Here is a 21078-nt window from a genome sequence, read left to right on the forward strand (position 1 = left end):
ATAAAAATCAATGCACAGAAATCAGTTGCATTTCTTTACACCAACAACAAGACAGAACAAAGAGAAATTAAGGACTAAATCCCATTTACAATTGCACCCAAAACCATAAGATACCTAGGAATAAACCTAACTAAAGAAGCAAAGAATCTATACTCAGAAAACTATAAAGTGCTCATGAAAGAAACTGAGGAAGACACAAAGAAATGGAAAAATGTTCCATGCTCATGGATTGGAAGAACAAATATTGTGAAAACGTCTATGCAATCTACACATTTAATGCAATCCCTATCAAAATCCCATCCATTTTTTTCAAAGAAATAGAACAAATAATCCTAAAATTTATATGGAACCGGAAAAGACTTCGAATAGCCAAAGGAATATTGAAAAAGAGCCCAAGTTGGTGACATCACAATTCCGGACTTCAAGCTCTATTACAAAGCTGTCATCAAGACAGTATGGTACTGGCACAAAAACAGACACATAGATTGGGGCGCCTGGGTGGCTCAGTGGTTTAAGCCTCTGCCTTCGGCTCAGGTCATGATCCCAGGGTCCTGGGATTGAGTCCTGCATCGGGCTCTCTGCTTGGCGGGGAGCCTGCTTCCTCCTCTCTCTCTCTCTCTCTCTCTCTCTCTGCTTGCCTCTCTGCCTACTTGTGATCTCTCTCTGTCAAATAAATAAATAAAATCTATATATAAAAAAAAAACCAGACACATAGATCAATGGAACAGAATAGAGAGCCCAGAAATAGACTCTCAACTCTATGGTCAACTAATCTTCAACAAAGCAGGAAAGAATGTCCAGTGGAAAAAAGACAGCCTCTTCAATGAACGGTGTTGGGAAAATTGGACAGCCACATGCAGAAAAATGAAATTGGACAATTTCCTTACACCACACACGAAAATAGACTCAAAATGGATGAAGGACCTCAATGTGAGAAAGGAATCCATCGAAATCCTTGAGGAGAACAGAGACAGCAATCTCTTTTACCTCAGCCACAGTAACTCCTTCCCAGGAACATTGCCAAAGGCAAGAGAAGCAAGGGCAAAAATGAACTATTGGGACTTCATCGAGATCAAAGCTTTTGCACAGCAAAGGAAACAGTTAACAAAACCAAAAGACAACTGACAGAATGGGAGAAGATATTTGCAAACAACATATTAGATAAAGGGCTAGTATCCAAAATCTATAAAGAGCTTATCAAACTCAACACTCAAAGAACAAATAATCCAATCAAAATGGGCAGAGGACATGAACAGACATTTCTGCAAAGAAGACATCCAGATGGCCAACAGACACATGAAAAAGTGCTCCACGTCACTCGGCATCAGGGAAATACAAATCAAAACCACAATGAGATACCACCTCACACCAGTCAGAATGGCTAAAATGAACAAGTCAGGAAATGACAGATGCTGGCGAGGATGCGGAGAAAGGGGAACCCTCCTACATTATTGGTGGGAATGCAAGCTGGTGCAACCACTCTGGAAAACAGCATGGAGGTTCCTCAAAATGTTGAAAATAGATCTACCCTATGACCCAGCAATTGCACTACTGGGTATTTACCCTAAAGATACAAACGTAGTGATCCGAAGGGGCACGTGCACCCGAATGTTTATAGCAGGAATGTCTACAATAGCCAAACTATGGAAAGAACCTAGATGTCCATCAACAGATGACTGGAAAAAGAAGATGTGGTATATATATATACAATGGAATACTATGCAGCCATCAAAAGAAATAAAATCTTGCCATTTGTGATGACGTGGATGGAACTAGAGGGTATTATGCTTAGCGAACTAAGTCAATCGGAGAAAGACAACTATCATATGATCTCCCTGATATGAGAAAGTGGAGAAGCAATGTGGGGGGTTTGAGGGGTAGGAAAAGAATAAATGCAACAAGATGGGATTGGGAGGGAGACAAACCATAAGAGACTCTTAATGTCACAAAACAAACTGAGGGTGGCTGGGGGGAGGGAGGGACGGAGAGAGGGTGGTGGGGTTATGGACATTGTGGAGGGTATGTGCTATGGTGAGTGCTGTGAAGTGTGCAAAGCTGGTGATTCACAGACCTGTACCCCTGGGAATAATAATATATTATATGTTTATAAAAAAATTAAAAAGTTAAAAAATACAATAAGAAGAGGAATAAGGAAGAGATACATATAGAGAGTAATAAAGGGTTTTGTGGGCTTAAAGTGATTAGAAGAGGATTGAAGAGAAAAACGTTTAGAAAAGATGAGAAAACTTTTGGCTGGGGTGGAAATGACTGATATATTCACTAATAAACTACAGAAAGGTCATGCCCAGAGAGTTTACAATCTCTCTGAGGAGAAACAGGAGGTGGCAGGGAGTTACAGAATGTTCCCGTTAACCACCAGGGAGTGCTGGCAGCCAGGACAACTCAGTGGGCAACCAGGCCCAGGGAATGACGGAGGCGGGTAGAATGGGCTGCAGGAGCAGGAGGCCCAGGAGATGAGTCCCCAGCCACCAGAACACGTGCAGCCATATCAGCTAGGGGTGTGTCATTTCAGGAATGTTAATACTGGGAAGTACCTCATTCAGTGAAGATGTAGCTATTTGTAACATTTTCAGGGAAATTGGAGACACCTCCCACCCCTCCCTTATCTGAGAAAACCGGGCTGCCGTACTGAGTAAGAGGGAAAATCTCAGTTCCTGCAGCAGCCACCTATGCATGCAACGGTTTCCTCATGGAAAGCTCACAGTGACTTTTCTGGATGTCCTTTGCTAAATCCCAGTCTGGGAAGGTACTTGGAGGCTGCAGGCAGCACGGGGCGGGGAAGAGAATGAATTGCCCACACACCAGAGCACCAAAGGGCTCCCTGCTGAACTGCCAGGTGTGCAGGAAGCAGCCAGCCAGGGAAGGCAGCATTTAGGACACAGTGTGCCTCTGGATGGGCTCAGAGAGAATTACAGTTTAACCCATCCCCAAGCACCAAATGATTATTTTAGGTCATGGGACCAGATGCCAAACTTTCATGATCTTTCCTGACACCTCTAATTTTGGTTAGGAATCAAAAAAGTTGTTAAGAGTCTCTTCCACTCTCTGACACATCTAATTCAAAACTGCATATGTGAAGTGTCTCCAGAATCTTCTATCGTTGCCTTTTAAATGCCCCTTAGACACAGACTGGATATTGCTGCATTCAAACACATTTCCACCACAACAATTAAAAAGTACTAAGTATAATTTTATTCTACTCTGTATCAATGCCACACACACACAAAGACACACACACACACACACACACAAATGTTTGGATCACTTAATAAGTTGTAACATTCCAAGTTTTAATAGTATTACAAGGACATAAATGATCATTTCCTGAGTTAACAGTGCAATGTAAAATTTAATCTGTATTGCTAAGAAGACATTTTACGGCATAGAAACATGATCAAAATGATCATTTACTTTATCATGTCATAAAACACAAGAGCTTACTGTAAAACAGTGATACACTTTAAATGGTAAGGAAGTTTGTGACTCATCACAAAAGACTCCTGTATGGACTTGTTGCCATGATTGATTCCAGGTCAGAGATCAGTAGTAAAATAAGTTATGGTACAAAATAAAGTCAACAAGTCATCTGTACGGAAGGAACGGTTGATTTCATTGAAGAAACTGAAACCTGGATTCTAGTTGACCTTTTAGTTAGTATGTACAAAAACGTGCTCTTAAAAAATTCTAAGTAATCACAAATTTAGACAAAAACAGTTGAATAAAGGACAATAACAGCTCTTCATTATGCTGTAAAACTATGGACCTCATCTTTGGAAAAGTTCAGCTCATGCAGCAACCTGAAAAACAAATACAGAGTACACGTTTCTTTGGGAAAATGTTTAAAAATAAGTAAGATCAAATTTTATCATCTTAACCATAGTATTTTTTTCATTTTCCCTACTTAGTATATATTTTCTAGAAAAAAAACCCGACAATTAACACTTCTAAAAAAATTAACTATCATTTTTTGGTATCACCAAATATCTAGTCAGTGTTCAAATTTTAGATTATCTAATAAGTGCCATAATTTTTAAGTTTGTTTACTGCCAATTTAAGTCTACTCATTGTGATTGGCTAATGTCTTTTAGGTACCTTTTGATCTACAATATCTCTTCTCTGTCTCTTTGTTCTGCAGTTTCTCTGTTGACAAAACCAGGTTTTTATGTGGTGAGCCTCCCAAAGTCTTCATTTTGCCTCATCTTTGTGGTGTACTTTAATGATATGTTCTGATGCCCTCTTTTTAAAAAATATGTTCTGGGATGCCTGGGTGGCTCAGTGGGTTAAGCCTCTGCCTTTGGCTCGGGTCTTGATCTCGGGGTCCTGGGATCAAGCCTCACATCAGGCTCTCTGCTGGGCAGGGAGTCTGCTTCCCACCCCCCACCCCCGGCCTGCTGCTCTGCTTACTTGTGATCTCTTTCTCTCTGTCAAATAAGTTAAAAAAAAAAACAAAAACAAACAAAAAAATAAAAAAAAAAACAAACAAATTTAAAAAAATATGTTCCTAAGTCCTCTTATTTCCTACAATTTAATAACCAGATCCAGAGGCTTGATTAAATACAGGTTCCATTCTTTTTTGATAAGACTACATCATAAAGGGGCGCCTGGGTGGCTCAGTGGATTAAGCCACTGCCTTCGGCTCGGGTCATGATCTCAGGGTCCTGGGATCAAGCCCCGCATCGGGCTCTCTGCTCCACAGGGAGCCTGCTTCCTCCTCTCTCTCTGCCTCTCTCTCTCTGCCTGCCTCTCTGCCTACTTGTGATCTCTCTCTCTGTCAAATAAATAAATAAAAAATCTTTAAAAAAAAAAAAGACTACATCATAGGTGGTGTTTTTCCATCAGAAGGCACATAATACCTGACTGCCTCTCTTTTTGGATGCTAACAACCATTGGTGATCTACGTACACATCCATTAATTCATTAGGGACAGAAGTTGGTGACACATACTACAATTCTTTCTTCATTTATCACCTAAGGAATTCTACAGAGAAAAACAAAACTTCTGCAAATTTATTATGTAGTTACTCATTAGGAGAGCTCATACAGAAAAGGCAAATAATTGCACATTTTCTCCCCTTTATTCACCAGTTTTCAAAGTAAGGAGCTGATCCTCCTGGCATTCTAATCTTCATTCTCCCAAACTGAACAAGACAAGCAGAAATACTGCTCAATTGTGTTATAATTCAACTTGGAAAACATTATAAATAGAGACTGAAATCTTAGAAGTAGCTCTGTTTAAAATGCTGCTGGAAACAGAGAAAGACAACGACCATAGGGCTTCACTCATGTGGAGTTTAAGAAACAAAAATGAACAAACAAAGAAAAAAGACCAAAAAAGAAAAAAAAGACTCTTGAATACAGAGAACAAACCAGGGGGTTGTCAGTGGGGATGGATGACATAGATAAAGGGCTCAAGAGTCCACTTATTGTGATGAACACTAAGTAATCTACAGAAATACTGAATCATTATCGTATATGCGTGAAACTAACATAGCACTGTATGTTATAAAAAAGAAAAAAATGTTGCTGAAAATAAAAACATTTATTTAGTAATCACTGTATGTAGTCCCTGTGCTAATCATTTCACATACCTAAGTTTATTAGGCATGTGAAATAACTTATGCCTAAGTTATTATTATTCATTCCCTTGCACAGATGAGTGTACTAGCTTGGGAAGGCTGAGTAATTGGCTCTAGGACACCCACTTAGTGATTTCAAGATCACTGTAAGTGGTAGAGCTGGGATTCAGACTCAAGTTAGCAGCTTCTAGACATACACACATATTGAGGCAAAGTAACAGTCTGGCACAGGAGCCATAGGGCCAACGGGGAACAACAGTCAAGCCTCTCACTGGCTGAACTCATCCAACCCTTCCAGCCACACTCGCTGTCCCTCACTGGCTAGTGGCTTCCCACTGGCCATGCCAGTCTTATTTTTGGAATATCTGAGTCCTCAGTGTGTCTGCTTGTTCCTCTGCCTACCATACCCTTCTCCACCTCCTCTGACCGGCAACATTTTGGCCATCACTCAAAGAACGGGTCTTCCTCCTCTCTCTCTCCAATACATACCCCTAGGTGAAAGTAAATTGCCTCTTCCTGAATTTTCAGAACACTTTGTTTTTACCTCTTGTAAGAGTATTTATGATATTCTGAGTCCTATTTTAGTTATCAGTATGTGCATCTGTTTCTACCACTAGACAGTGTGGACCTCAAAAGCAGAGATGGTTTTATTTATCTATGTACTCTACAAGTGGGTACTGCATAGATGAAAGCACACTCACTGAGCAAGTAGTTATCTTGCTCTTTATCTATATTACAGTAAGATCCGTTTCTGAGTCTTTCTCTGTTATCATATCACACAAATTTAACCAATTTTCACCAACATGGAGAGCATGTTTGATATGGTTACACATACGTAGCAGACATGAGATTAACTTTGGAGGGCCTCAGGGAGGGGGCCTCAGAGTCACTTTTCAGGACAGCAAAAACTATGATAGAATAAGGGACCCAAGTAACTGCCAGGTAAGAGATACAGCACATCCATTAAGATGGTTAAGGCGAGGAAGTCAAAGAAATGAGAGACCTAAATGAGAAGCCACAAGGGCAGGTGCTACGAACTGCAGGTACAGGCACTCTTCAGAGATACTGTGGACTCGGTTCCAGATGACTGCAATAAAGCAAATATTGCCAAAATGGCAAGGCAAATGAATTTTTGTTTTCCAGTGCATACCAAAGTTATCTTTGCACTACAGTCTAGTAAGTGTGCAGCAGCACTGTCGAAAAAAACAATGTACATATTTTAATTAAAAAAATTCTCTCCTGCTAAAAAACGCTAGCCATCATCTGAGCTCTCAGAAAGCTGTAATCACTGATCACAGATCACTGTAACACACATAATAATAATGAAGAAGTGCGAAATATTATGAGAATTACCAAAACAGAGACACAAAGTGAGCAAATGCTGTTGGGAAAACAGCACCGACAGACTTGCTCGCTGCAGGGTTGTCACCAACCTTCAATATGTTTTAAAAAAAAAAAAGGCAGTATCGGCGAAGCACAATCAAGTGAAGAGGAGCGATGAAACGAGATGTGCCTGTACTGATGTGAATCAGGCCACATCTCACAAGCAAGTCCATGCAGCATGCTTGAAGGTGAGCAAAAGCAGGGACCCATAGATGACCATCAGTGACAGTCCCGAGCAATCCTAGGCAAGCCAGCTGGGGAAGCACAGAAAGATTAGCTCAGAGGTAAAGTTGAGAAACTAAAACTGGAGAATTACAGTCAATTTAAAAAATGTAGGTATACGAGGATCTTGGCTACCTTCTATTTAATTCCACACCCACCGAGGCTCCAATGTACAAGGAAGTGGGCTAAGCCTTGCATACACGGCAGAAGAATGAGAGGGAAGAGTCTGCAAATAGCCTGTCATTGAGGGGAGAAAACAACCCACTTCGTTAGGAGGCTGGACAAGGGATTCTTCCTCAGTCAGTTAACTGTACTAAGTGGTCTAAAAGACAGTCTCTTTCAATGCTGAGAAGTTTATGATTCCCATCATTTAAAAGGATTATTATGCTGCAATCTATAAAGTAAGCCTTAAGATACATCTAAAATAGCAGTGCCGATAAAGTTGAAGAATGTATCTCTTAACCTTTTTCTTCTGGAAAATTATTTTACTTCAAATCATATAGTCCGTCTTCACTATAATTTTAATAGTTTTAACTCTAAAAGATTAAAAAGTTTAAATTATAATATTTTAAAAAATTTAAGTTGAGAGTGCTAAAGAACATTTTCTGAAGGTATTAAAATCCACAAACACACTTAAATTTAATTAAAATACTTTTAAAATGCAACATGAAAAGAAACAGTTCTCAATGTCTTTATTTATTGAGGTTAATCTTTTTCTTAATTAAAATTAAAAATAAGATAGCAAGAGAGGAAACTATCCAGAAAATGTTAGGGGTAGCCATATTTCAAAAACAAGGAAAAACCGGGCATTTAAGGCAGTCCTATTTTAAAATCACCTAGACATTCAATAGTAGCTACATTTAACGAAATATTTTAAGTTGTCATTTTAGATTTAAATCAGGGCAAGGTGAATTTCAGATAAGACGAACACCACCACTGATGTTTCATTATCCAGACTCAATGCTTGGTCTTTGCTTATTTATGTTCTAGTCTCTCCTGTCTTGCTGTCTGGCTTTCAGTTCACTAGCTTTTGCCTAATTGCAGAGAATGAAAAAAAGCCAAAAGCTACAATAAGCCAAACAATGCTTATTAATTACTCTATGTTCTGAAGCTGTGGTGTAAGAAGAGGTTGAATCCAATGTCCCACCTAAGACTGTGGCACCAAACTCATGAGTATGTATCCATACTGCCTGTCATTAGCAGAGATCTTCACTCCTATCTAACTCCATGCATAAACCTGGCCTCCAACCTCCCCGCTGCATGACAGTTAAAAACTTTCCTATTTTCTTAGGCTGTAAAAGACTGTTGCAGTGCCACTGTGTATGAATGAGAAGAACAGAGAGCTAAGTCAATTGCTTTTTATAGAAGATGTGCATTTCAGAGTTTTGGATATTCTTTTTTTTTTTTTTTTTTTTAAGATTTTGTTTATTTGATGGATAGAAATCACAAGTAGGCAGAGAAGCAGGCAGAGAGAGAGAGGGAGAAGCAAGCCCCTGCTGAGCAGAGAGCCTGATGCGGGGCTTGATCCCAGCACCCTAGGATCATGACCTGAGCTGAAGGCAGAGGCTTTAACCCACTGAGCCACCCAGGTGCCCTGACTGTTGGATATTCTTTTCCCTACCACAGTACTACTCACCTTATCCCTTGTTCTGTGAATGGTGTTGGTCCACAAATGCAGATGAGGACTTTGGATTTGTCTAAACTTCTTTTCAAAAATTCAGAAAGAAGAGCTGGTGAAATGTGTCCCCGCTTGCCATTCCATTCAGAAGTAGGTGCTGAGAGAACAAATTCCACATCAAATCTAGAGAAAAGAAACATTTTTAAAAAATCTATTATTTTAAACATATTATTAGCATGTTTAAAGTTCATGAAAATGTTTTCTTTTTCCCCCTTGAGGACAACTTAATGCAAGAAGAGTGAAAAACACTAGAATACATTGGAAGCAAAGATTTAACAGAAACATATAGGTAAATGCATATTTACTGAGGATTAGCTTTTGCTACGGATAAGAAGAGTAGTCTGGCATTATTTACTAGATTCACTAGAAAGAGACTTCCAAGGGATCTCAGAGAACTCCACATTTCTATTAATAATCTGCTTATATAACCATTAGAGACTCTTAATGTCACAAAACAAACTGAGGGGGGCCAGGGGGAGCAGGGTAGGTACAGGGCGGTGCGGTTATGGACATTGGGGAGGGTATGTGCTATGGTAAGTGCTATGAAGTGTGTAAACCTGGCGATTCACAGACCTGTACGCCTGGGGCTAATACATTATGTTTATAAAAAAATTTAAAAATTTTTAAAAATCTGCTTGTATAAATCATAGCACAGAGCAATTACCAATGACATGTGCATTTTAACTCCAACTTGAACCTCTCCAATGAATTCCAGACTCAAGGGCCTATTTGACTTCTTACTATTGCTGTCTAAATCGCTTCAACCTCAATTTACGACCTCGCTACCACACACCTGATGTTATCCTTTGAGTGGTGCCATTGAACTTGGTTGCCAAAGCCAGGGATTTATCCTGGAGACCTTTTCCTGCCTCACCCCTCACAGGCACACCCTCGCCAAGTCCTCGCTCCTAACCGTGTGTCTGATTCTGTCTTCACATGCTGCCCATCCTCTTTCTTTCTGCCAATGCTCCTACCATGCCCCACTCTTCAGTTCTTAGCTTAAGCATCATTTCCACAAGGGGAAGCATTGCAGCCCATCAGCCCTTTGTTACATGTGGTAGGGAAATGTCTCCCTTTCCCTTTTCTTCAGCTTGTAAATATGTGGTCATCAAGATGACTAGTCCATGAAGTCCACCTTCCCCATTAGATCATGAGCTCCATGAGAATAATGCTTTGGCTGTCAATGCACCCCTAGTGGCTAACACCCAGGAGGTGTTCAAACACTAAGAAATGATACACAGGAAAAAGGAAAGGTACAGAATTAAAGTCAGAAAGAAGAACATCAAGCTAAGTCTCACCACGTAACTAGAGACCATTTTCCCCCGTAGTTCTGTAATCTGTTGAGTGAGCTGCTGGTAAAGAATCACAGTAAATTCAACATTTTATGTTGTACCTGCTCTCCAATGTAGCAAACGCCAATTAATTCTTCCCACTTTTAGTAGCATCAGATCAAATGATTTTCTACCATTTCCAGTGAATAACTGAGATATTTTCTCAAGACTAGCAGAAATGGATCATCCATTAATGTCAATCTTAAGAAAAAGCGGAAAGGAACAGTTTCCCTTGTGAGGGGGCTGGGGGAGCCAAGGATCACAAGAGAAACGAGAGGGACCTGGTGCTGCTCTCCCTCACATTGCTCTGCTGCCGCTGAGTTACAGGTCCCCAAAACGGACTGGCACGACAGACCAACTCAGAGTGTCTGCTGGGGGTGAGAAAACCAGTCCTAGTTTTCATCCAGACCCCAGCCTCTAGGTCTTATTTGCCCATGTGTAGGACAAGGTGGGAGAACTCTATGATCCTTATTCTAGTATTCTGATTTTATATTTAAGAACCCTACAGAATTACCTTCTATTTTTTACCTCTGAGGCTCCCAGGTCATTTTAGCAGCACTCTAATCTACTCTGTACAAAAGAGCTTCCTAAAGACTTCCTTTTACTAACCGATTTTTTTCCTTGCTAGCATGTAAAATTAAGATAGTTTTAGATAATTCTAGAATGTTGTATTTGTTTACTGCTCCATGAGGGCAGGATCCTTGCCTGCCTTATTTAATACTGGATCTAGGCTTGGCTTGAGGAAAGTGTGCAAAAATGCCTAATGAATGAATAAAGAAATGTATTTACAAAGCAGCCATATTGGTCAAAAATAAAAACTGTACTTATTTTTTTTTTTTACCTTGGGATCATGATCTGAGCCGAAGGCAGAGTCTTTAACCCACTGAGCCACCCAGGCGCTCTGAAACTGTACTTATGTTTAAAAATATTTTATTTATTTATTTGACAGAAGAGAGAGAAAGCACAAACAGGGGCAACAGGAGAGGGAGAAGCAGGCTTCTGGCTCAGCAGGGAGCCTGATGAGGGGCTCAAGCCCTGGACCCTGGGATCATGGACCTGAGCCCAAGGCAGACCCTTCACCAAATGAGCCAACCAGGCACCCCTAAAAACTGTACTTAGAAGAACAAAGTCGTGTGTTGGCATCTATGAAATCACATTAAAAAATGTACATGAACTCGTAAGTGCATTTTTCTGGGAAGACAACCCTTCATCAGATTATCAAAGGAGACCCAAAACAGCTGCTGAACTACTATCTTAAGATATTCCCAATTACACATAGACAACTGGATAAAAGATAGCAACTGCCTTGCTAAATTAAAGATAAAAAAGTGTCTCCTCCAGCTCTATTTCCAACAAGTCTGTCACTGGAACAAAACTGCGAAGATATATAAATCAATAGTGGTGTCCCTCTCACTTGAAAAAACAACTCACAATTTTCTTTTACTGAGATGTTTAAAAAAAAAAAACCAGTCTATCATTAGCATACTTTTCTGCCGGTGTCCACTGAAGGGTGGTAAATAACTGAGATCCTTACATAAATGGTGTAAACTTCTCATGCATTTCATATTTATTCACACAATGGTCCCTTGACTATAACTTTTGGGCACTCAATGGAAAAAGTGAACGGCCACATGGATGCAATTTTTAGGGATATTTTAAAAGGCTGCTATCTTGCTTATCCCCTTCATAGGACTAGAAGAGCTTACACTGGAGTAGGAGCCATGTCAAGTTAAGACTCAAGAACACTTAAAAGAGGGACTCCTTTTTACCCTATCAAGACACAGATGGTTACTATGGAATCCTCTCTTCTGGTTTATTCTGGAAGAAGGCCAAATTGACATCTGAAACAATTAGTCTTGAGGCATAAGAATAAAAGTTCGGAAATTCCTTCCTGCCCTACGATTTCAAAAGGCAGGAAAGGACTAGAACACTTGAAGACGTTACCTGAAAATAAATTTAGATAATCCATAAAGTGCAAAGCAACATAAAAAGAGAATGAAGAGAGAAAAGAGACCTGCTCCTAGAAAATGCCTGTGTGTTCTAAATGTCAATGGCAGTAAATAAGCTTGTGAAAAAAATTCTTTTAGAGTATGTGGATAATGATCTGAGATGAAATATCTTGACATACAAATGTATTCATTCAGTCTAAATCCTATGCAGAGCCCGTAGTCATCCAATAACCAAGTCCCTTCTCCAGGCAGTCAGCTTCTGAAACCTACCTCCTTCACATTTCTTACATGCGTCCCCTACCTTTCCATGTTACTACCACAACTTCACATGAAGCCCTTAGACCTCTTATCTAAAATACTGCCCTAGGGGTGCCTGGGTGGCTCAGTCATTAAGCATCTGCCTTCCGCTCAGGTCATGACCCTCAGAGTCCTGGGATCGAGCCTCACATCTGGCTCCCTTCTTGGCGGGAAGCCTGCTTCTCCCTCTCCCACTTCTGCTGCTTCTGTTCCCTCTCTCGCTTGTGTGTCTCTCTCTGTCAAATAAATAAATAAGATCTTTAAAAAAATGAAAAAGTAAAATAAAATACTGCCCTAATACCCTCATCCCAAATCTATCTGACACATCATTGCTATTAGTTCTCCTAAAAACCCTGATCCCATCTTACAACTTTGTGCTTTTGAAGCTTCCGTGATTGGTAACTGCCCAGAGAATAGTATTTTAGGGTATCCAGGGCCTAAAAGAAAACTGGATCATATGGTATCTGTCTTTCTCATTTTCTCTATTCCCCTTACTATTATACTCTCTCGCTCCATCCATGTTGTTGCAAATGGCAAGATTTCACTTTTTTTTTTTTTTGTGGCTGAATAATACCATATGATTTCACTCACACATGAAATTTAAGAAACAAAACAAATGAGCAAAGGAAAAAAGAAGAGAGAGTGAAACAAACCAAGAAGCCAACACTTAACTATAGAGAACAAACAGGTGGTTACCAGAGGGCAGGTGGGTGGGGGATGGGTGAAAAAGGCAATGAGGAATAAAGAGTGTACTTATCATGATGAGCACTGAGTAATGTACAGAATTGTTGAATCACTATAGTCTATACCTAAAACTAACAGAACATGTTAACTATACTGGAATCAAAATTTAAAACTTAATAAAAAATACCAGGAACAAGAAGACTTGTTATTTGCACACAGGAAAAAAAACTCACAAAATAAATAGCTAGGGATTAAAATTTGATAAAATATATACATTATGGAAACACTTCTCAAAATTAATCTGATGAAATACTGTGTGCTTCCTGATGTTGAATGGTAATCTATGAGAAAAGGCTAACCTATCAAATTGAGTTTGGGACTACTGGATTAAGAAAACTTAAATAGATTTCTTCAGAATTTCTCAAAACCTTGAATATGATAATTTCCCAGCAATTCTTCAAGGAGGTAATATGATGTATATCTTTCTCAAATTTATTTATTCACAGAGCCCTTTAGTGGGGAACACATGAACATTCCAAAAAACACATTCAAGAAACACACCATTTGAGGACCATCTGGGAGGAACAGAGTGCTTAAGGGTCCAGATTAGGGGTCCACATATCTGAACACATCATAGGCTGGAGAAAAAGAAAGGAGCTCGGGCACATTTTCCATTTACTTTTGACTCTGAAATCATCGGCTTTTGCTAGATCAACTGGACTGAAACATTGCTAGTCCTAATGCAGACACCAGAGTACAGAAACAGAGCCAGTCATTACCGACAGAGACTGTGGGTAATAAAGGGAGACAAGCTTCCTTCCCTTGTGGCCAGAGCTTCCCATGCCCACTTTGTACACACTTACTTAATATATGAATTACACTTAAGGTCTTCCATTCCCTGATTTTAACCTACCCTGTTTCTTTGGCTGCAAAAGGAGAGGATTTGAAGTGATCGCCACTAAGATTCCTTCTAAATAGATCTAATTAATGGTTTTATTTTTTCACAAAGTTATTTCACATTGTTCTCCACTATGCAATGTGTATAGTTCAACAAAACTGGACCGGGCTCTTTTGCTAAATGCTAAATCACTCAACATACTAGCCCTTATGGTTTTTTGCTCCTAAAATCCTAACACCCAAATTTCTTCCAGTGTTCACAGAAATGCTAATTGCTTCCCAAAGCTCAGCTCCAGAGCCCCTTCTTCCATTGAAGTTTTGTCATCCCCACCCTCACAAAAACAGAATCACTCTATAATCTTTGTAACATAGGATTTGTACCTCTCAAAAGTACGGACTTTACCGATACTACTGACCTTCAGGACTTTTCCACCACTAGGTCCTCTTACTCGCTCTGTATCTTTCCCAACATTAAGAACGCTTTGCAAATGGTGAGCGCACAGACATGTGAAGTGAGGCACGTGATCCACTGGTGCCTATAATGGGGTACACAACCCCGTCCTTTGTGCCCCATTCCTTTGCTGCTTGGAATCCCTTTCCTTTTCTCTTTCCCATATGTCCTAAACATTAATCTCATCCTTTCCAAAGGGAAAATAAGGACACTAACATATTGAGTGTGTGGGGTGCAATATTCTGAGCTGGGTATTTTATCTTTCTAGAGCCTATTTGCCAAAATATATCAATAGTCTTGGTATTCTCTGACCTGATGATTCTTCTGATGAATTTTTATCCTGCATAGAGAGGTACAGAACAACTTCTAATCTCTACACCAAACAGCAGGGGTTAAATAAATCATGGTATGCTTACATGATCAAATACAATGCAGCTATGAAAAATCATGGTATAGTGCAGGTTTTCCCAACTGGCACTACTGGCCTTTGGGGATGGGATTTCTTTGTAGTGAGAAGCTGTCCTGTGTGCTGTAGGAAGTTAGCAGCCTTCCTGGCCTCTACCAACTAGATGTCCTCAATGGTGATGATAAAAATGTTTTCAGACATAAATGTCCCCTGAAGTCATGGTGGCAGACAAAAATTACTCCAGATGGAGAACCACTGCTTAAAAGTAGTCTATGCACAGAACAGGCATAATACACTAAGTAGGAAATGTAGTTATAAAACATACAGTCAGTATGACATTATTTAAAAAATACAAAACAAAAAGATGAGTGTGTGTCCGTGCACACGTGTTTGTGTGTCAGAAAGAGAAAGAGCGCTTTACTAAAAGAAGGTTATTTTCTCCAAAAATGACTGCTCTGAAAGTGAAGGAAAACATTTGTTACTACAAAATGTTGTCCAGAAGTCAATCTCCTTGTCAAGCTATCCTACCCCTCAAAGATCATTCTGCAAAAGCCGAGAACTCACAGAGCTAGGGCATTCTGCTGGGATGGGACCTCATGCATAACACTGTTCAGTAGTCAAGAGAAAGATAAGTGAAGTTCAATTTGCATTCCAGTTTACATGGTAATTAGCTACATCTACTACCATACATATTTGCTGTTTTCTCTCAGAAAACATTCTTAGAAAAATAAATATGTGAGATTTTGCTAGATCTGAATTTTTTTTTTTTAAGATTTTATTTATTTACTTGACAGACAGAGATCACAAGCAGGCAGAGAGGTGGGGGCGGGGGGGGAATCAGGCTCCCCATTGAGCAGAGAGCCCGATGCAGGGCTCGATCCCAGGACCCCAGGATCATGACCCAAGCCGAAGGCAGAGGCTTCAACCCACTGAGCCACCCAGGCGCCCCAGATCTGAAATTTTTTGAATGGAGTCTTAACCACTGGAGTTAAGAGTCAAGTGTAAAAACATATTTGGATAAAATTCAAGTAAGCTGTTTTATGTTCAAATTCTACACTTACTGGAACTTGATTGAAATAGAAATATCCAAAAAAGTATTTATGATATACCTGTGTTCTGCAATTCTGTGAAGTTTAGCAATGTGGGTCAATGAAGAGATATATCCCCTGGATTGCATGGGAAAAGAAGCCAACACAGTATGTTGTTCACTGTTATGCCCCTGTATACAGGGGCACATGGTAGAAGCTCCCATGTATTTAATGAATGAATGAATGCAACACATATGCTAATTCTGGGTGAGGCACCTACATATACAGTACCTCATTGACCTCCATACCCAAACAATATGATGTAGGTATTGATATTCCTATTCTACAAATGGAAAAACTGAGGCCTTAAATGCTAACAGAAACACAGATGTGAGTAACTAAAATAACCTTATATCAAATCTGAACTTTTACTTTCCTTTTTCGTATGGGACTTAACAATCAACAGTGCTACAAAACCCATCAATAAGCTTCTAAGTTTAGCTTTCTCATAAAGCTTCAGAATATGGTAACATTGCAGAAAGACATTCCACAGCCATCTATACAAGCACAGCCTTTATGTCTCCAGGGACCATAAATCATACAACGCTAGAGGTCAGTGCCTCAAGCAAGGACAGCTGTGTCTCTAGGAAGAAGAAGGAGGAAGTACGTGAGCAGAGAGAGAGTGAGAGCACAAGCAAGAGCAGAGAGCAAGAAGGAGAAGGAGCAGAAGAGGAAGGGTAAAGGCAGGCCAGAAGTCAGAACACTAGCACTTCTCTCTGCAAGGTGGAGAGGAGCACAAGCCTGGTGAGTGCCATTAGCCCAGTCACCCAGATGTGAGAAAACAGAAGTGGGGCCTTTCCTCATCCTCAACACTCCAGCCTAGGCAATCTACCAACCCAGATTCTGATCATGTACACCAAAACAAAACAGAATGAAAGGAAACACACTGTATATTCAGAGGCTGTCAACAGATTTCTTTATACCAAATACTTCTTAAATCAAGTTTAACTCCTACTGAAAGACTATCTATGCTATTTAAATATTTGGTTAGGAAAACAGGAGCTCAAACAGTTAATACAGAAACAAAACACAGTAGGTAGAGTTCTTCGAAACCAAAATCCACATATCTGAGGTAGGGCTTCCCAGTTTTCAAGGCACTTATACAATCTTCTCTAGTCCTTGCATTATAGCCTTATGAAGTAAGTAGGAAATACGTCATTATTTTATTTTGAAGAGACAGGCTCAAAGAGCTAAGTAATTTTTGAATAAGTCCCAAATCACTGAAGGGTAGAATGAAAACTCAAAATTAGGGCTTAAGGCTTTTTGATATGTACTCTTCTAATTTTCCACTTTGAAAATCGTGAAAAAGACACTTGTGAACCCACGAACTGGTATTTCTTTAAACCATGATTTAAACTGCCATAGAGCTACCCGAATCATAGTAAATATTCTTAGGTTTATGGCGTAAGTTTGTAAGAAGACTAAATACTTAAGGATAAGTAAGTTCAGGTCATCCTTAATTTGTGAATGTTACTTATGAAGAGAGAAAGATGGAGGGCAGAAGGAGGAAAAGCGAGGAGGCCAAGGCTTCCCTTAGCTAGGACACTCAGAAAGTATTCTATGAGAAATGGAGCCCCAGAATAGCTGAGTTTCTGATGTCTTTAACTCTAACTTTCAAAAGGGCCTAGAATTTTATCTGTACTGCACGATCCTCAACATATTTACTTCAGATATTTTGTGTGAAGTCCTTTCAAAGGACTGAATTTCTTACAAATAGCTTCAGAAATGCTTTAGAAAGTATGACAGCTAGTCCGATCCACTCTTCTAAAAAATTCCTTTAAAATTTCCTACCACTTTTAAATCTGTTTAGGGGACTTGGGGATATGCCCGTTTCAAAAATCTTATTTCAGCTGACAGTGCTAGGGCTTTTTTTCAATGAAACAGATTTTCATGTTCTCTCGTTTTACCAGTTTGGCCTGACTCAAACTTTTCTCTATTGCCTATCCCAGCATTTCCCAAGGTGTATACTGAGAACCACAGCCATTAATAAGCATTAATGAAAATAGACAAAAATGAAGAAAATCTTAACAATGTATAAAGAAGCCCCCATCTTGAAAAGTCACAGTGGACATTAGCATATTAAAGGCTCTAAGAAATTCTGTACTAAAGAAAAATACTTATTTTTGCTTGGTCCATCTCATCGCATTTATTTGATTTGCACCCACTATAACAAGAATATCTTGAAATATCAAGTTGGGTACACTATGTCATTTTCAATGAAACCCAACTCAGTATAAGTCACACAATGTAAAGCCCAGTATATATTTTATTGACACATATATGATGTCATGTTAATCTTATTGAACAGTACTTCTTTGGGGGAAGGGTATTAACATTACTTACATTGAGAGAATTATTGATTAGCTTATTTTGTTTTTGAAGGAGCTTCCTGGCCAATTAAAAACTCCAATCAAAGGAGATAAGGCCTAGACTGACTACATACTTTTGAATATTGAAATGCAGAGCTAATACCAGTTTAATACCTTTTATCTTTAAATGCTAATTTCTCCAACTGGCTTCTCCAAATTATATCATCCTCTGTTTTATTGAAGAACATCAGCTTCACTTTCCTTAAAAGAAAAAACAACAACAACTCAAAAAGAACTATTTCGATTACATTTAAAATACGCATGAATGGCAAAGTCTTAACATAAAGTGGCATGAAATGTTTTCTTTAATGCCAATTAGGTAACCCAAAGTACCCAAAATAAAAGAATCAAGTTAGTAAAACAGCTAGGACTGGAGGACATAGGGTAAGAAATGATAAATGAGGGAATGAGCATATGTCTATTAAGGTCCACTGAGTAATTAATTTAGAAGACCTTATACTAATCTAACAGCCTCACAAAGGATAGTAATTAAAGATAAAATTACATACCTGAGACTGGGTATGTTAGTCAAAGCATAATTCAGTATTTTAACCATTGGTGTGAAGCCTGTTCCAGCTGCCAATAAAAAGAGATCTTCTAATTCTTGGAACTGGGATGTTTTAAAATTGCCCTCAGGATTGCTTACAGAAACAGAATCTCCTAAACAATGAAATATAAACTAAATCAGAAAAAAAAAAATCAGAGAAACTGAAGTTAAGCTACTTGCATTTTGAACACTGATGAGTAAAAGGGTGAAAGCATAACTTTCAGACTATTAATCTTAAGCCTTTTAAAATGTATAAGGAGTTTTGAGAATATGCATTAATGTCCCCAAGTATACTTGGATTATATCATTCTAACCAAATTAATAATGCTCATTTCCCATCATTATTTTCCCAAACCATCTGGAGTATCCAATTTACAAACTACTGACAAGCATTTAAATATAATTTATCAGCAGAAATTTTATCACTAAATAAACTATAAGCACCTTAAAAAAGCAAAGTCCAAGTATACCTGCTTTGTACACTACAAGGTGGAGAATATATACTCAACTACTTTCATATTGATTCTTAGCCAGAGCAATAAAACTAGGAGAGAAATGGAAATAGAAATGTATTCTACAGTCATACTTCAGTAAATGGGCTAACTTCACCTCCATCAAATCTTTGAAAAGACCTATTGATTAGAACAACAGCTCTTCTGAATTTAATACCTATAAAAACAAAGGCCAGAAACCATACTTAGAGCATGCTACTTCACAATCTAGAATAAGTATATTCGAGAAAAATTATTTGCAGTGAATTTGATATAATCACTATGTACCACTCATAGAAGAGAACTGCCTTTAGGACATTTCAGAAATTTCCAATGTAATTTTAAAAATAAAAAGAACAAAGTTAAACATTTTAAAAACATTTAAAAAATTTCAAGTATTTTTCTCCTCTCCCCATGCTCATAAATCTTCCTTCTCGTCCATAGCAGGATAGTAAGAATCCTGCAGTAACTGATGAATTAAGTATTATAAAGGAACAGAAGCTCCCTGTTCTAGTTTAAAAGGACCGTAAGATCAGAATATCTTCAGGAAAAAGTCAGTCGGTTTTTTACTAAAGATGCCTCAAAGAATGATGCTAGCTTGAGAACTTTTGTCAGCACGCCAGTCCTCCCAATGTCAGAAAACTGATTAGACTCAGGCAAGGGGCCCGATTTTAATCAAGTTCACAAGATATTAAAGTAGACCTGCCAGAACAGTGACTGATTTACGGAAGGCTCTCTGCACCCAGCGACCTGAACCTTACACACCCCAACCAGGGCATCGCATTCCCAGGAGCAGGGGCATTTGGAGGGCCAAAATCATCATTAAAGAGCTGCCTGGTGAAATGCAATTGAAACAAAGAAGTGGATAATTTCATAGGGGAGTTCATTTAGGCCGTGATGAGGCTTCGTGAGTGATCACTACCCTCTAAGTGGCACAAGTATTTGTGCTATGTCTAGCTCCCCTGGATGAAGCTGAAAAAACCACTGACCTTATTCTTTGGGCTTTCCCCTTCCATGCTCTAGGCTACTTCTGCATCCTGCTCCGTTTACACAGTCTCTATAATTAGGGTATGATAACACGGGTTCCCTTTCCACAGGCTGTGTTACAGTCATGTGTCCATCTACCACAAGAGGAGAGTCACTTTCGCTAGATTTGCAGGCATTCCAACATTCTTTAGGCTCACATTTGACTTATGTAATCAAAGAGGACTAACCACACCCACTAAGTAAAGACTGGCTTAACTTTCACAACAAAACAGATTTTCTTTATTTCCAAATTTTAGTGAGCTACTTCACTGGTACCTCGATGTTACTGGTAATGTTGTGTTAGAAACGAGAAGAGCACTTTTACTATTAAACAAAAGGCAGTGAAAAGTTGCAGATGCAGAAAAAGGAACAGAAAAAGGAACAGGGGGTCTTGAAATCTTACTATATTTCATGATAGTCTTTTTTATTAATTCTTTCAAAGTACATTTATTGAGAGTTTATGCGCGAATTGCCATGCTAGGTATAGGAACTACAAAGACAAGTTAGGACAATCTTTACCCTCAAATCCATTCTGTAAAGAAGGAATGTTATTTTTTTCTTATCCTAGAGCTATGAACACAGTGTTAGTTACTGAGGGGTTCAGGAGAAAGGAAGATTCATAAAGGACGTGATATTTTGTTTGGGTCTTTAAAGAAAAGGCT

General features: G+C 39.0%; 1 protein-coding gene across 3 annotated transcripts in view; it reads right to left on the bottom strand.

Moving 5' to 3' along the window:
• Positions 1-3276: 3276 nt before the first annotated feature.
• Positions 3277-21078, bottom strand: part of LOC123942484 (cytochrome b5 reductase 4) — a 97938-nt gene continuing 80136 nt past the window's right edge. For all 3 annotated transcript variants that reach the window (XM_046006436.1, XM_046006435.1, XM_046006434.1), the window contains 4 exons: positions 18862-19012; positions 18467-18553; positions 8839-9003; positions 3277-3818 (listed from right to left, as the gene is read on the bottom strand). In XM_046006436.1, coding sequence (XP_045862392.1) covers positions 3764-3818; positions 8839-9003; positions 18467-18553; positions 18862-19012 — 458 coding nt within the window. In that variant the 3' untranslated portion in view covers positions 3277-3763. The remainder of the gene's footprint in view (positions 3819-8838; positions 9004-18466; positions 18554-18861; positions 19013-21078) is intronic.

Source organism: Meles meles, chromosome 5 (assembly GCF_922984935.1).
Source record: "Meles meles chromosome 5, mMelMel3.1 paternal haplotype, whole genome shotgun sequence".
Taxonomy (NCBI): Eukaryota; Metazoa; Chordata; class Mammalia; order Carnivora; family Mustelidae; genus Meles; species Meles meles.